Source organism: Mesocricetus auratus, unplaced genomic scaffold (genome assembly GCF_017639785.1).
Source record: "Mesocricetus auratus isolate SY011 unplaced genomic scaffold, BCM_Maur_2.0 Super-Scaffold_100031, whole genome shotgun sequence".
Lineage (NCBI taxonomy): Eukaryota > Metazoa > Chordata > Mammalia > Rodentia > Cricetidae > Mesocricetus > Mesocricetus auratus.
Genome location: NW_024429212.1, coordinates 5,448,939 through 5,466,262, shown reverse-complemented (window position 1 = coordinate 5,466,262; position 17,324 = coordinate 5,448,939). Strand labels below are relative to the sequence as shown.

Sequence of the window (17,324 nt, the reverse complement as noted above, 5' to 3'; positions counted from 1 at the left end):
CATCATTAGCAATCTCTCAAGACTTCCCTATATTCTTAAGAGCTCGCTTTTCTTTGTCTTCGCAAAGGTTTGCGGAGATTAAGAGGGCTGTAGGCACAGTTTGCAACACCGTGGGAGAGAAACTGATCTCATTACTATTGACTTCAATCATAGCAGGATAAACAGATTAGCCGTGGTTATCGGAATGTAGTACAGGCGAGCTCTGCTTCTACATATCTTTCCGTTTGAAATACATTTCTATGCGAAGTTATGAGTTACGATCATCGCACCTGTCCCCACCCCATTTCACTCTCCCCTGCTCCAAACGGATGTGTGACCCTACATAGGTGCCTGAAGAAACAACTGGCGGGCGCCAGGAAAGAAGTCATCAAAGCTGCCTCATCTTGAATTGGAGATGCTCCCTAGGCATTACCAAGGATAAATGCTGCTTAGACTAAAACTGAGAATCAAGCGTGTGAAGTCACAAGCAAGATGGGCATTATGCACAGAAGAGACGGAGGCTAGAATGAACCCACGGCTAAAGACTAGACCCAAGTGTACTGACTCCAGCTCTCCATTCTTTCCTGTCATTCCAAGTTTGTTCTAAAAGGTAGCACAAAGTGTGGGGAATAACAGAGTCATATGACGTTTACATACGTGTATATCCTGTACCTTGGTCTTCCTCGGGACCTGTGTGTTTAAGTGACTAACCCTTTAGAGTTCACCATTTAAACACTGGTGGCTATTCCCTTGACATAAAGAAAGACAAAACGCCGGGCGGTGGTGGTGCACACCTCTAATCCCAGCCCTCGGGAGGCAGAGGCAGGCGGATCTCTGTGAGTTCGAGGCCGGGCTGGGCTGACAGCCTCAAAAACAATACAGAGAAACCCTGTCTCGTAAAACCAAAAAAAAAAAAAAAAAAAAAAAAAAAAGAAAGACAAAACAAGAAAGGCAGATTCTTTATACTACTTCTAACGTAGATAAGAGGTAAGAGAGTAAGTTCAGCAAGAACCGAACTATTTAAACTTCTTGGTACCCATGTAGAACTTGTATTGTTTTGTGTGTGTGTGCATGTGCATGTATTGTGAGTGTGGGTACATATACACCACACTGGACAGGGAATAACTCCCAGCGGGCTCTTGCCTTCCTCTTTGTTGAGGCAGGGTAGGGTCTCTGTGTCTCCGAGGCTGCACTGCACTGCAGACTTCCGGCCAGCTGGCTGGGGAACCTGCAGGAAATCCTCCCATCTCCACCTCCATCTTGCTATAGGCATGCTGGGATTACAGGTATGTGCCACGTGAGTCCACAGCAACAGCCCTGGGTCTTAGGGATTGAACTCCAGGCATCACTTGCACAGCTAGCGTTCTTACACACCGAGTTACCGCCCTCGGCATTAAGATTTTATAACAAATAGGATAACTTCAAACTACACTGTTTATCTAATAAAATGTCCATTTTTAATTTGACAGGCATTAGAAAAAATCAGGTTTTATGTAGTAATTAAATATATCTGTGATGGTAAGCAAGTGAAAGCACTTCTATTTTACCCCGATTTCTCCCTTATTACCTTACCTACAATACACAAACACAGAAATAAATAATAAGGTAGAAATGTCTTCAATGTCTCCAGTTTGAGTCACAAAGTAAATAAATCTTTATGTACAAGAATGAAGTCTCAGTTCGTGTCATATTTGTATTTCACATCTTCTTGTTAAGCAGTAGATAGCTCTTCTTAAAGACACAATGCTTTATTCGCTGTTTTGTTTTTCAGGAAGAATATGTGTGATCCAATAATTAAAAAAAGCTGAGATTACTCTGGCATGGTCTGTAAGGAAAAACAAAAACAGAACAAACAAAGAAAAAAATGAAATCATAAATAATAGTAACTATTTTATAGGTTTTAGCCCTTGGGCCCAGAGAATACCCTGAAGCAATCTAATAAAATGCCATCTTGGTTTAAAAATAAGTTGACAGTGATACAATGCAAATGAAAATAAAAAGGAAAATAGAAGTTCGTGTCAAGGAAAGAAATAGAATCCTAAGTGGTGTGTACCAGGAGTTGCACAGCCTTTGGCTTTCATGATGGCAATGCTGTGTCAGGACACCAGAACTCAGCCAAGGGGACAAAGTAAATTTCCAACATCACCTCCACCCTCCAGTCCCTTCCTAAGGGGACTGCAGCCCGAGACAGTACATCTCCATCTCCAACATCACCTGCCAGCCTACAGTCTCTTCCTAGGGAGTCAAGACTTTTCTCCAACATCAGGTTTTACAGCCACACTGCGCTGCATGTGAGTCACATCTGGAGTTTGGTTTAGGATGGTTGTACTTCTCAAGTTCACAGCTACAGAGAATACAAGATAACCCTAAGCCTGGAGGTAGAGGGTGGGGGCAGAGGGGACCCCTCCCCAGGTCTGGCAAACTCCAGGGCTGCCGTTGATGTGGCCCGTCTGATGCTTTATTTCTTAGCCATGTAGCATACAGTATCCAGGAGCCCGTGATGAGGTGGGGTGTCCAAGTTCCCCTTTATTTCTTAGCCATGTAGCATACAGTATCCAGGAGCCCGTACTGAGGTGGGGTGTCCAAGTTCCCCTTTATTTCTTAGCCATGTAGCATACAGTATCCAGGAGCCCGTGCTGAGGTGGGGTGTCCAAGTTCCCCTTTATTTCACACAGCCCTCTGAGATTCTCCTAATGCTTTATTATTATTATTATTGCCCAGGGACAAGGTGTTTGACCTCTCGGTCTCTGTTTTCTCTGTTGGGATAATGCAAGGAAGCTCCACACAGGGAACACAGGGGAGTTCAGTGCAGACATCCCTATCTCGTCGTAAGTGTCTGAGTGTGACAGAGGTCAGCTCAGCAAATGGCAGCCAGACTCATAAAGGGGTCTGTGACAACAACGGAACAAGGGAGTGTGAGTCTGAGCTTTCCTTAGCACCCATGTGGTCCCCACACCCTGAGGGCAGTGAGTCAGTGAAAGGTGTCTGAGCTCCTTTTCAGCGGGGGCCGCTGTGAGCTCGAAGAGAGAAGATAACGCGGGCAGGACACATGTGCCTGCTTTTACGTTCAGAGCCCTGGGCTGACGGACACAGCTACTAGACTCCACAAACTCACTTATGAAGAATAAAACCCAATCCCAAAGAGTGGCAGAGGCCACCTCTCCTTAGGTAACCCTGGTATTTAAGAATTTCACGTTTCATGGTTTGTGAAACTGTTCCACAAAATAGCTTGACACAGAAACCATTTTAAGTGCATCTCCTACCGTGTGCTTTGAGGAAACCCGTGTTACAGAAACAGGCTCATGTATAAGATTCAGCTCTATCAACTGCTTGTGGCAAATGTGTCTGAAATCTAATCTGTTCAATAACCTTAAGGCAGAACCAGTGGCCCCCCACAATTCAGAGTCTCCCCTTGTGTACACCCCAGATGTGTCTCAGGATATATACCTGAAGGTCTTATGTGCCACAACAGGACAATCTCATAAGAAGTTCCCATTAGTCTAACGGAATAAAACTAGTTTTACACAGTTTGTTTTTAAAAACAGTTTTGGAGTGTATGCGTGTGTGTATGGTGTGGTGTGGTTATGTGGTGTAGTATGTGTGATTATGTGGCATGTGGTGTGGTGTGGTGTGTGTGATTATGTGGTATGGTGTGCAGTTATGTGGTGTGATATGTGTGGTATGTGGTGTGGTATGTGTGGTGTGTTATGTGTGGTGTGTTGTGTGGTTGTGTGGTGTGGTGTGTGTGGTGTGGTGTGTTATGTGTGGTATGTATTGTGTGGTGTGGTGTGTGGTTGTGTGGTGTGGTGTGTGTGGCATGTGGTGTGTTATGTGTGGTATGTATGGTGTGGCGTAGTATGTGTGGTCCTGTGCATGCAGAAGCTAAAGGAAGATTTCAGGCATCTTCTATGGTTTCCCATCTTATTAAGATAACCCTCTTACTGAAATGGAAGCTCACCATTGGATAGGCCTGCTGGCCAGTGATCTGGGACCTACGTGTCTCTGCACTGTGCTGCTGGAGACACAGGCACATGTGTTCATTCCTTTTCTGAGTGGGGACAGGGATTCACATTTGGGCCCCCATGCATATATAGTGAGTGCTCATATCCTCTGAGCCATTTTCTTAACTTTGATTAAAAAAATAAAACCCTTGCAGTTTGGCATAAGACCTTAATGGGTGTTTAAATTTGTCAAATACTTAATACGGTAGGCATGATAAGGGCAACTAGGTGCGAGCCTGTTAGGTGGCGGTCCTTGCTTTCAGGAGAGCATCTGAGTTTTCTTTTTCCACGATGCACACCCGTGCTTCCCACGAGCTTCTTTGGCCCCACTGCCTTCTTCGGTTTCTTTCCCCATGTGTCCTCTGGCCTGGCTTGTTGCAGGTCGTCTTTGCTCAAGTCTCTCATGATTCCTTATTCATCGTCATAAAGAAGCCTCTGTCCTCTACCTTCCCTCAGCTCTATCCAGGCGACCACTGACCCTCAGACTCCTCCAGAGTCCATCCAGGCGACCACTGACCCTCATCCTTCTCCGTCTCTTCTGGACAAACCCTGGGCCCCTAACAGGACCACACACCACGCTTGATATACACATACTACAGTTTGCATGCAGTAGGGAACCAAAAATGATTGGAGAAGTGAAAAAGGAAAGACCACTATAGTAACCCAATACTCTTTCTAACTGTTCCCACAGTGAGATTTTAATAAGGCACCAAGATCTTTGGAAGACAGAAAACTTTACCCTCTACCAAATCAGCAGAGAAAGGAGGAAAAAAGAATTATTTCACGTCCAATTAAACATAGAGGCCTTTTAACTCAAAGACCAAAAATAGGACGACGAGCATTTTTGCATATATTACGAGGCATCTTTTTATGCCAACCAGAAGCATGCAGAGCCCCTTTCTCTGAGGGTTCTATTCCTCTGGGTCTTTTGAATATCTTTTTATGCTCAGGTCTGGGGGACATCCTTGAGCAGACATTGTGGTACTTACCAGGGGGCATTGCACAGTGCTCTGGGAACACCTCCAGAGCGCTCCGCAGTCTTTCGGAGTCCTGCAGAAGCAGCAGAGTTTTCATGTGGTCCAGAATGAGCACATCGGAGGCAGGCATGCGCCGAGACTCAAGGAGGTGAAGCAGCTCTTCAGCTGTTTCTATACACACAGCCGGATCGAAGCCTTTGGAAGTATCTGAAACAAGTCCCACAGAATCTGAGTTTCAAGATGAACTTTCACTTCTTTAAGAGTCCTCAGATACACATTCCTCTGGTGATGAGGGATATGGAATATAACAAGCTCCCAGGAGATACCTGGAATAGAACTATGGAAAGACAATAATATGCCACCATTGGAACGACACGGGAAAGTTGGCTTGTGTGTGTCTGATCTTCTAACACCTTCCAAGCATAACACAGTGCTTGGAGTCAGACACAACATCAGGAAGACACAGACAAGGAAACAAAACTAAAAGGCATGCTATAGGTCTTTAAAAACATCAGCAACAGAGCAAGAGTTCTGGCTGTTTAGCACAAATCAAGAAAGCCCACCCAAGAGGCCAGCTTTGCTCCCCGAAAGGTTCACTGGTCTAGGTGCCTGTCTTGGAAAGATAGTAAGGTCTTTTTTCTTTGGCTCTTTTAAAGATCCTTTAAGCTTTCCATTTATTTACTTATTACTTTTAGTTAGCATACAAAGTATTGGATTTCACTTCATTTCCACATGTATACCTGGATCTTATGTGCCTCCCCACTGCCTTTGCCGGCTGCCATCACCACTCTTTCTGGTCCTTAACTGGTCCCTCCTTCTGCTTCTCTGTCACATGCTTTCATACCCTCTGTTGTCCCTCCCTCCCCACTATCTTTGCATCTCTTCCTCCATCTCATGGCCCTAATTCCATGTCCTGGACACACATACACACACACACACACACACACACACACACACACACACACGCACGCACGCACGCACGCACGCACGCACGCACGCACGCACGAGCACACACACAAATTAAAATTTAGATTTCCTGTATATCCAAGTCTGTCTTGTTTCGCTGAACATCATGATGATCTCAGCTCCAGTTTCCTGCAAGGGTCACAGCTTCAATCTTTTTGCATCTGGATACAATTCCACTGCAGTGTGTACCACATTTTCTTTGTCACCAGCCTTTTGTGGTTGATGCTATGCTTACATGTGATGTGGTCTGTGTTAGTCCTTGTGGAAGTTTGAATAAGAATGGCCAACACCGGCTCAGAGAGTTGAATGCTTAGCCACCAGGCTATTAGGAGACCTGACTTTGCTGTAATAGGTGGGCTTTGAGGTTTCAGAAACTTAAGCCAGGTCAAGCGTCTCTCTCTTCCTGCTGCCTGCAGATCAAACTATAGAACTCTCAGCTCCTCCAGCACTATGTCTGGCCATGTTTCAGCATGCTCTCTCCTCCATGACAATACTGGACTAAACCTCTGAAGCTGTAAGCCAGCCCCAATGACATGTTTCCTTTCTAAGAGTTGTTGTGGTCATGATGTCTCTTCACAGCAATAGAAACCCTAACAAGACAGAGCTGCTGGCGTATGTATGTCCTTCATGCTGAAAAGTTCAGCTATCATCTCCAGAAACAGCTCCTGTAGTGTCTACCCTCTTCCTGAACTATGGTCGTCTGAGTGTTAGACCTCCTGCTGTGTCGGTGCATTTCACACACAAATCTGGAATGTTTTTACATTAGTGTAAACAGTTACTTCTCACATGACTATATACTTCTCAGTTGTACTCTTAAGAACATTTAATATCAGGCTGAAATCTGCATCTACCCAATTTGATTCCCCAGTGATGCCATCCAAATGGGGGAGCAAACTCTCAGAGCATCTCTTTCTGAATGTGATCATGGGGATCCTGACTGGCACTCGCTCCTTCTGGTCCTTAGGCCAATTACTAATGAAATAGTATGAAAATGAACGATTGTCAACCATGAGAATAAATTTTTTCACATCCTATATAAGCATATATACAGTTACTCAAAAATGCTTGCAGAAAACTCAAGCCAGCAAGTTGTCTCTGAGAAATAAAAGTGAACCTCCAGGAAAAAGCCGCGGCTCTTCTATTTCTCTGGTAGTTAATAAAAACAAGCTGCCGGTCAAAGCTGCCAGCTGGAATGGTCTTCATTTGGAAACACAGCCTTGAACACCAACATACCCCAAAGCCTGACTTTGGGAAGCACCTACTTGAAGAGGGAGCACCCACTTCATGGCGGGAGCCCCAACTTCATGGCGGGAGCCCGACTTTACTGAGGGCGCACTGACTTCACGGCACTGGCTGCTGTTTCCCACAAGGTGCACAGGAGAGATAACATGTAGGCGCCATGGGCTAATGCAGTTTCATGTTAGAAAGAATTGAAATAGTCTGGGTTTTGGCTCGAAACTTACTGTTAACTTGGAACACTGTGATGGCCAGTCCCAATTGTCAACTAGAATCAGCTGTGAGACTGTGCACAGTGGATTATACCAGATAGGGCTAGTTAAAATGGGAAGCTCCACCGCTGTGGGTGGGCACTGTTTCAGACTGGGATCCCGGAATGTACAAACGGGAAAAAGAGATAGGAGGACAAACGGCACTGCTCCCTTCTTCCTGATTGCGGATGCCAAAGGACCAGCAGCCTAAAGCTTCCCAGCCCCGATTTCCCCACCATGATGAACTTACGCTATTTTAAACATAGGAATACCAACAGTCCCTCTTCTTCCCTAAGTTACTCTCTTGTCAGATATGACTTACACTTTAAAGTGTTTTATACAGTAACAGGAAGTATTTTACTACACTTTGTTATTCTTCCTAATACTAAGTAGACATTACTATCCAAAGGAAAACATGGGTAGGGACACCTACCATCATAAAAATAAATTTCTTGTGTTGACTTGAGAAAACTCAGGACGCTGTCTGCCTTGCTGTTGGCAAGTTCAGTGTCTTCCTGGGTGGTGCCTGTGGCGGAGCCCATCTGGTCACCTTTGGCCTCTCCTCCTGTGACATCGTCCGCATCTGCCTCGCTGCTGCTCTCAGGCTGGTACATGAAACTGACCCCAAACGTCTTCGTCACTAAGCCGGCCGCTTTCTTCCTCCTTAGCTGCAGCTTCTTTTTGAGCTTCCTTCTTTTGTTTTTGCTCATCGTGGGGGCATCTGCATGCATCTTCTCCTGTAAAGGACCTGGCTGTGCCTCTAATTCTGCTTGCTTTATCACAACATCATTGAGGTTTTTAATATTTTTCTTGGATTTGTGCCTTCTACTTCGTCTCCTTTTTGGTTGATCATGAAGATCTGGCTCTGCTAAAAAATTCAAATGTAGTAATTTTTAGTATGATAGAACCATAACAACCATATTTAACTTACATACATCTTCTACCAGGATTTTTATAGTTTCAGTACAAAAGGAATTTAAATAACTTACTTCAGTGAGTTTTAACCTTACCTTAAGTGATCATACCACTTAAACCTTAGTATAAACCTGAATTCAAATAAATATCCTTATTCCTTGCAAAAAATATACACACTCACAGATACTAGAATTGTAACATCTAGTTTGTGTTTTTAGGGATATAACTGTTGTTTTATTAGTGCAAAATGTAACCTCCCATGGCCTGGAATAAAAGCACATGAACTAGTCTTATTTGCTTACTTATTTTGCTTGAGACAGGGGCTTTCTAGATAGCTGGGACTAGGCTGGTTTTAAATATGAGATTGTTTTGTCTCAGTCTCTGGATGTCTGCCTTCAGAATGTGAGTGCTCAGGTAGGGAGTAGACATTTACGGTTGACTGCAGGAGCTAGTATGAGCAACCCACCAATGAGACATGCAGAACGATCTTAGGACAGTACAGCTCTACACAGATCAACAGGGGAAGAAATACTACACATGGGGTCAGGTGGGAGACTCTTGAGACTGTATATGAAGACTGTGAAAAATATGATGAAAAATTCTGCATTCCATCACACATATATCCAACAGGTTTGAAGGTCACTAAGCACACAGGCCCCTCATGTGGCATTCTTCTCATCCCAGGTAACTATGGGTCCTGACTGAACAGATGTACAACTGCAAAGTGTGCCTGTGTCTTGTGCTTTGGTTTTCAGACTGTTTGAGATTTCTGAGCTATTGCCTCTTGAGAAATCAAGTTGAACCAAAGTGCAGCTACCGACCTCACAGGAAACTGCCCAGCAGGACCCTTTCTGTTTGCACACTGAGTCCTCATGTGCAGCCAACTCCCATGGTGATGTGTGAGCAGTCCCAGCATCCCAGCACTTTATCCACCGTGGAAATACACCAGATTTGTCTTTTAGTGAGCGTGAACCCTCCTCTCTTTCACCTGGCACAGGTCATCCCAGCTCTGTGCCCTTGACGGATCAGATGCTGTGTTGTGGGAATGGTGAGCAATCCCATTGCTATTTTTGAATGAAAGTTCTCAGTTTTCTCCTGACACACTTAGCAACGGTATCTATGAATCCTACTGCTACCTCAAACTTGACACGAGGCCAAAACTGTGCCTCATGAAATCATGGTATTAGATTATGGTCTAGCTCATAAATTACTTTCCTTAATCGCTGGTAGATTTTTGAATAGAGTATTTTGTCATTTTACTCCCAAGTATGAATTGATATCAGAGGCCTGCTAAGTGTGGCTGACAGATCAATGCTGATTTCAAGTATCTTTGACTTCCTGATCATGAAATGGCCTATTAAATATTCATGGCCCCAAAGTGACTACTGTTTGTGGAACTGTTTTTCTCGAGTTCATTTCACAATAGAAAAAGATATTCTTACTGGCATCTTTAGAAATAGTTAATGTTAGTAATTTGGAGAACAGAATCTACAGAGATTTTATCATCTCAAAGGAAGGGCGCATCTGGAAGGCAGTGTGACAAGTCGCTGATGTGTAAGTCCTGATTGCTCACCAAGGAGGGTGGGCAGAGGCTATTTGTGAACACCTCCCTCCCTGCTGGAAGACACTTCCAGGACTACATCTAGTTGCCAACTTTGTTCTTTGTGGTTCACTCCATTTTCAAGTGGTCATACCATAATATGAACAGCTGTCACATTGAGAATGATTACAGTACTGTTCTGCTAATTAAGACTATAAAGTAGTCGTTTTAAAAGGTGGCAGTAGCCAAACAGCTCTCAAATGATGTATTTACCATACTTTTTTCAAATAAATATATTTGTGCTAATGAAAAGGAAAACTTAAAAAAAAAGTGACTGTTAACCCAGACCTGAAGTCCACTATGGTCACTTTGGAAGAGAAGAGTGCAGACTGCTTTTATCCTGCTGTAATTATCTGATGTCTATGTTCACAATATTGAACATGTAGTGCCTTATAATGAGGAAAACTTATTTTAAACTTGAAATTATGACATCTCAAAGTATACAGGCTACCACTAAGTCCTTCTTTGATGTATACATTAATCATGACAAGAGGAAAGAAAACCAAGAGTAAGCCTTTGTCTTAAGTAGGCAGAGGTCTAGGGATACAAATCTGTGGACAGGATTATAGCTCAGTGGCTAAGTATGTGTTTAATATAAAGGAGGCTCTGGGCTATCACCAGCCCTGAAAAGCAAAATGAACAACAAATATATATATTGTGTATGTTTACACATATACACACACGTATGTATGTATATGGCTGTCTCTCCACTGGTATGAATCCCTGCAACCCTTTAGTCTATTTCTTAATCTATTTACCTCCTTGAACACAGGACTAAGCTCCAGTCCACTTCCTGGTGCTCCTTTCATCCTCAGCCTCTCCTTTTCATTATAAATCTTTGTAAGCATGGACACCAGTAGCCACACACCAGAGTCTATACTTTGCTGTTGGGAGATTTCCTCTGCCAATGGAATTTGTCCAAATCTCTTCACTTTAGCCTCAGGCAGACTTACAAGGGCAAAAGAGCAGTCACATGCCTCATCAAAATATCACAAGACAGTTTCTAGGCCACATATTAGCATTCTTGTCCTCTGAAACCCTTTGAGGCAGCCTCCATGGTTCAAATCTTCCATGCTCCTACTATTACGGCTCATTAAGCAGTCCTTAAAGCATTCAGCTGCTTTTCTAATCCATGGTCCCAAGGTCCACATTCCTTCAACCAAAAACATGGTCAGGTCTCTCATGGCAACACCTCAGTTCCTGGCACAACTTCTGTCTTAGTTAGGGTTTCTAGTGCTGTAAAGAGACACCATGACCACAGCAACTTTTTTTTGAAGATTTTATTTATTATGTATTATGTTCTGTCTGCATGTATGCCTACATGCCAGAAGAGGGCACCAGATCTCAGTATAGATGGTTGTGAGCCACCATGTGGCTGCTGGGAATTGGAACTCAGGACCTCTGGAGAGCAGTCAATGCTCTTAACCTCTGAGCCATCTCTCCAGGCCCACAGCAGCTCTCATAAAGGAAAACATTCAACTGTGCTGGCTTATAGTTTAAAGGGTAATCCATTAGCATCATGGTGTGAAACAAGGCAGCATGCAGGCAGACATGGTGCTACAGAAGGAGCTGAGAGTTCTACATCTTGATCCACAGGCAACAGGAAGTAAACTGTCACACTGGTGTAGCTTTAGCATAGGAGACCTCAAAGCCTACCCTCCTCTAACAAGGCCACACCTACTTCAACAAAGACAAACCTCCTAATAGTGCCACTCCCTTTGGGGGATATTTTCCTTCAAACCACCACAGCTCTACTGGAAGTACTAGGACCAGGATTAAAAGACAGAAGGCTGAGTTGGGCCTTCTCCAGTTGGCAGAATCAAGGTTCGGGTCTTCACAGGGTGTGAGAGGACTTGTGAGGGATAGTTTATTTAGACCTTTGACGGTGACTTTAGGAGTGACACATTGTACCTTGGCTTCTGCATGGTCCTCTGGTCTCACAGGATTGCAGCACACATTTCATGTGTCAGTATATACTAAGAGAAGCTGAGGAAGTGGATGAGCTCTCGAGGGGAGCCCAATGATGTGGTGCCATCTTTTACAGTTGCTGTGGCTATGCACACCTAGGCTGTAGAGCTTCCCAGGTTTGAAGAGCACAACACACTGTATAAAATATATTACATGTACATTCATACAGGATAACTGTAGCCTCTATCTTATGTAAAACACGTGCCTATGGCAGTATGGCTTACACATATATTTGGCAACTGAGAAAATAAGATGTGTTGTGCATAATTTTCATATATTAGCTAAAGGGGACACATTTCCTTGGGATTTGGGAATCTCAGAAAGTCTTTTTTTTTTTTTTTTTTTTTTTTTTGGTTTTTACGAGACAGGGTCTCTGTATTGTTTTGGGGGCTGTTGGTTGAGCCCGGCCTCAAACTCACAGAGATCCGCCTGCCTCTGCCTCCCGAATGCTGGGATTAAAGGTGTGCGCCACCACCGTCCGGCTCTCAGAAAGTCTTTAAGGGTAAAAAAATATATATAAGCATGATGGCAAAGATGTCTTTGACAACAGTCAGTGTCATGAGAAACACAGTTCACTCATCCTGAAGGTACTGACCTTCAGTCTATTTGTACAAGCCTATTATCTTAGCACCATGATTTTTCATTTTCCATGGTGACCTTGAAGACACTCCTTAAACAGAAGTCATGTTTTCACCATGGTGGAAAAGCCCTTTGGCAAAGATTCTGTGCTTGGCAGATTCCAGGCAGTCTCTTGACCCTCCTCCAGAGCCCGCCTGCAAATGTTTACCTAAAATCCAGTCCAAGCAAGGCCTCTGCTAGGCTGGATTGGCGATAACTCATACCTGCTCACCTTGTTATCTGCTTTCTACAACTCCAAGGTGATGTCTGCTCACTTGCCTTCCTTCAGCAAGAAGCCTGGTAGGTTAGTTTGACCACAGTCCCCAGCTATGCTGGACAGGTTGATGGGTAAAACCACATGCAGCGGTGTTCTGGGACAGTAGCTAGAGTTTTGAGTAGAGACCAAAAGTAAGCGTTGGAAAAAGAATTGTGTCACCCATGAAGGATTAACTTTCACTAAAGCACGTGAGAAGCCAAGTGCATTGCTTACTTCTGTGTCCCTGTAACACTGCCACCGACGCCACCAACAGCTTAGAGCAGAGACGTGGGCTCCTGCGGAGCATCGTGGTGTGGAGCGTGTGGCGGAAGCTGCTCTTCACTTCTTGGCAGGCAGTATGCAAAGGAAGGCTGGCGGCACTGGAAGGTGTCACGGTAAGACACTATCCCAAGGGTGCCCCCCCATAGCAAGGCCACACCTCCCACCTGTCTCCAGCTCCCAATAATACCATCATAAGAACCAGTCAAAGGATTAATCAATGGGTTAGCTCAGAGTCCTTCGGCCCTGTGTCTGGAAACCCCTTCACAGACACACCCAGAGGTTTGACTAACACCCTAGGCATTTCTTAATCCAGCTAGGATGATAATACAAATAAGCCATCACACAATATAAATCTCAGTGAATTCACAAACTGAAATGTGAATTTCCAACCCCTCCGTCCCAGCACTGGGGCAAGGAAAACAACCAATGCACACAGAACCCTGGACAGGAAGCCTGGGACAGTGGTCACCAGGACTCTGACCACAGAGGAGACGGAATTATAGCCCACCTCACTTAACTACAGGCCTTTTAAGGCAAAGTTGATGGCATACTTCTTTTTTTAAAGTAATGATAGATTGGGATTCCTTGATAGTTGGGACATTTTGACCTTGAGTTTCTGAATGGGGTTGGGTTCTTTCCCACCAGACTTTTCATGATGTGGGTAGAAAAGGTGTGTGTGTGGGGGGGGAAGGAGGTTAGTTTCTGGTTAAACCAAAGATGGCCCCGTCTGAGACAAGATAGAGGAAACTTTGCTCTGTCACATCTCCCAGTCACTGTGGGTAGGCAGGGGACTAACTTTCACAGTGGCCAGCTGGCATACAAGGCTGTCCTTACTTGATGTATGCAGGGATGCAGAGGCCCCAGGGTCACTCCCCACCCTAGGTCTATGGCGCCCATGCTTGTGCCTCCCCCTTCCTCCTATTAAATCTCCAGTTGTCTGAACAGAAATCAAGAATCTCAACTATTTCCTCTACTCTGAGCACCTAATGCTTCCAGTGCTTTAACTAAAACTGGCGTGCTTATAGGCCCCCGGTGGCCAAACTCCTAGGTCCCAACGGAATCTCGCCATTCAGATGGAAGTACACATGAAGAGACGAACACCAGCTGCTCACACCAGCAGAGCAAGTGCCCAGACAGCTGAGGCTCAGTGTCCCGGTGTCTGCAAGCCAGTGTTCACCTTGAGTGCAACGCACATCTGGATTTCTGTGGCAAGCCATCTTTTCTGAAGGTTTTTTTTTTTGAAATGGTCATTTGGCTTATTGTTTATACATCACAGGTAAAAGCTATAAAATCAATTGTGTGTCTAACTGGGATATAGAGATTTGCTTGTTAGTGCCAGCATAGAAAATGATTAGAAAATATTTATTATCATGAAAAAAGGGCCATTTCATAGAATTTGCAAACTTCTACGTGGTGTTTCCTCTCAGTCTGAATGTAAAAATAGGTTCTAGAATTTTTTTTGGAAGTCCTAATCAAAACTGTTAAATATCTGAGTGTCCCCCACCTCATGGCAAGTTGCACACATCTCTTTTAAAAAGACCATCTGAGAAATGCTCAGCTTTGAGGATGGGGAGCTGGGCCAGTAGACTTATGATGGGGACCAAATAGTGGCTCTGCTGCAGTTCACAGGCTAACATCAGATGACTCTATTCTGGGCTAACAAATTGCATTTCTTTATCTACAATGACAAAGTGATAAAAACATTCATTTAGTATTGAGCACGATCATGCAGATGACACAGAAAAGAAACAACATTAATCAAATACATGGAGACTGTTTAAAAAACAGAGCAGCAGAGAGGATAAAATAAACAGAAATAAAAGACCTCATTTTATAAATTACATCACTGAATTCAATTTTCATCCTTAAACACTTGCCTCGGTGACTAATGTTGCTGAGTTCCTGATGAAAAAGTAGTGACTTGGAGGTCTCAAACACAGCCCAGAAAGGCACAGTGCCCCACCATGTCACAGGATGAGTACGCAGGTCTGCACAGACAGTGACAGTGATCCACTATACTCTCTCTTTGTTATGGTTTGAATGTCAAATTTCCCCTCAACAGGCTCATACTTAAACATTTTTTCCCATATTTGGTGGCACTGTGTTGTGAGGTCGCTGGCCTTTTGTGCAAGGGCTATGACCGGTGGAGGTAGTCCCTGATGGCAGGACTTGAAGAGCTGTAGCCCATCTGGCTTCTGGGCAGAGCTTTCTGTCCCCTGGTTGGTGCCATTTGAGAAGCAGCCACTGCAAGCTTGAGCAGACTATGTGACCCACCCCTGCTGCTATGCTTTTCCACACGATGGACTGCACCCTCTCAACTGTAAGCCAAAAGAACTCCGTCTTCCTTTAAGTTGCATCTTTCAGGTCTCTGGTCATGGTGACAAGAAAAGCAGCTAATATACTATCCCTGACCAGGACTACAGGGGCATCTGGGAGTTATTCTCCTTGGAGCTTACAGAATTCCCGGGATATGCACTTGACTGTGGCCAAGGGTCTAGCACCAGTTCTGGATGGAGGAGGAAAAGCATGTTGTCAGGGTCCTGGAAACCGGTGTCTGAACGCTCCTTTATCATGCTCTGGTGTGTGTGTGTGTGTGTGTGTGTGTGTGTCTATGTGTGTGTGTGTGTGTCTGTATATGTGTGTCTGTGTGTGTGTCTGTGTGTGTATGTGTGTGTGTGTGTCTGTGTGTGTGTGTCTGTGTGTGTGTGTGTCTGTGTGTGTGTGTCTGTGTGTCTGTGTATGTGTGTCTGTGTGTGTGTGTCTGTGTATGTATGTGTGTGTATGTGTGTGTGTCTGTGTATATATGTGTGTGTGTATGTGTGTGTATGTATGTGTGTGTGTCTGTGTGTGTGTATATGTGTGTGTATGTGTATGTGTGTGTGTGTGTGCGTGTGTGTGTGTGTGTGTGTGTGTGTGTGTGTGTGTGTGTGTGTGTGTATTTTTTGGTACCGTTGCCCATACACTCCTTACCTCATCTCCATTTTGCTCATCCTGCTTCCTCTGCATCCAGCTGATGACTCCCTCTTTCTTTTTCCCAGACCTATCTCTGTCTTGAAGGCCACAATAGGGCACTAGATGTAGACAGCAAAAAACATTGCGGAGGGTAAAACTATCACTACTGGATTTAATGCATACTGACTTTTGAAACCCTAAATGTAAATAGGCAAACACAATGTTAGCTAGGACCTGGTGTGACACTCAGTGGAGGGCTGCTTTTCTTGCCTTGTGAAGTCCTGGGCTTGCTCTTTAGTTCCTCAAAACAAAACAATCCCCAGTGTTTATTTATACAAGTTCCCCTCCCCCATTTTGAGACCTTGTGTACTATGATGCTCCATCTGGCCTTGAACTTGAGATCCCCTCCTATTTTGTCTTCAGGATGCTGTTGGGTTAGTTCGCGTGTATTAGTGCAAAACTTAAAATTACCGTAACACTCTCTATTTTATGTATGGCCTTCTTAAATATAGTATTATTTAAAAAATCATATGTACATCATCTATGAATTTTTCTAGTAAAACTTTAAACCAAAACTTAGAAAAAAAGTAATAGGATAATAAATAAAATAAACTCCAAATGATGTGAATGTATCCCCAAGGTTTCTGTATTGGAAACTTAACCCCCAGCACAACAATATAGAGGCTGGGCCTTTGGGAAGAGGTCAGGCCATGAGAATCTCACCTTTGTGAGTAGGTTTGGCCTTTATGGATGGAGCAGCTCCTACTGAAAGGAGTCTAGTCTTTTCCTCCTCCTGGCCATCTTGCCTTGCATTCCACCACAACACAGATGCCTTTATCAGGTGTGGTCTCTTGATCCTAAGAGTTCCCAGGCTGGCTGCCCTTCCACAGGTCCTCAGGTCAATTCCCAGCAACCACAGGGTTGCTCACAACCATCTATAATGAGATAGGATGCCCTCTTCTGGTGTGTAGGCATACATGGAGCATATAATCGGTAAATCTTAAAAAAAAGAAAAGAGTTCCCTAGGCTCCAGAAACATGAGGCAAACACAGAGCTGTTCATTATAAACTACACAGCCTCTGGCATTCCTTATGGCAGAAAAAAAACCAAAGCCCATTTGATAAAATATATTATGGAAATAGAAAAATCATTGTATTTGATTGCTAAAATGGAGGGATGAATCCATGGTAACCATCTCAAGGGCTCTATGAAATAGGCCTGGGCTTCTGAACTTCTGCTTTTCCACCAAGAGAACACTCACAGGAGTTCTCAAGCTAACGCCATACAAGTGAAGACCCAGATGTAGACACACTTGCTAGAAGG

General features: G+C 44.2%; 1 protein-coding gene across 2 annotated transcripts in view; it reads right to left on the bottom strand.

Annotated features, from left to right (window-relative positions):
* Positions 1-1,413: 1,413 nt before the first annotated feature.
* The window catches only part of Erich1 (glutamate rich 1), a 64,250-nt gene continuing 48,339 nt past the window's right edge, over positions 1,414-17,324 (bottom strand). The window contains exons 4-6 of one of the 2 annotated variants that reach the window (XM_040733476.1): positions 7,844-8,275; positions 4,970-5,164; positions 1,414-1,804 (exon numbers count right to left, since the gene is read on the bottom strand). In XM_040733476.1, coding sequence (XP_040589410.1) covers positions 1,728-1,804; positions 4,970-5,164; positions 7,844-8,275 — 704 coding nt within the window. In that variant the 3' untranslated portion in view covers positions 1,414-1,727. Of the gene's footprint in view, positions 1,805-4,969; positions 5,165-7,843; positions 8,279-17,324 lie in introns of both variants that reach the window. The other variant, XM_013122436.3, reaches the window with a different exon arrangement.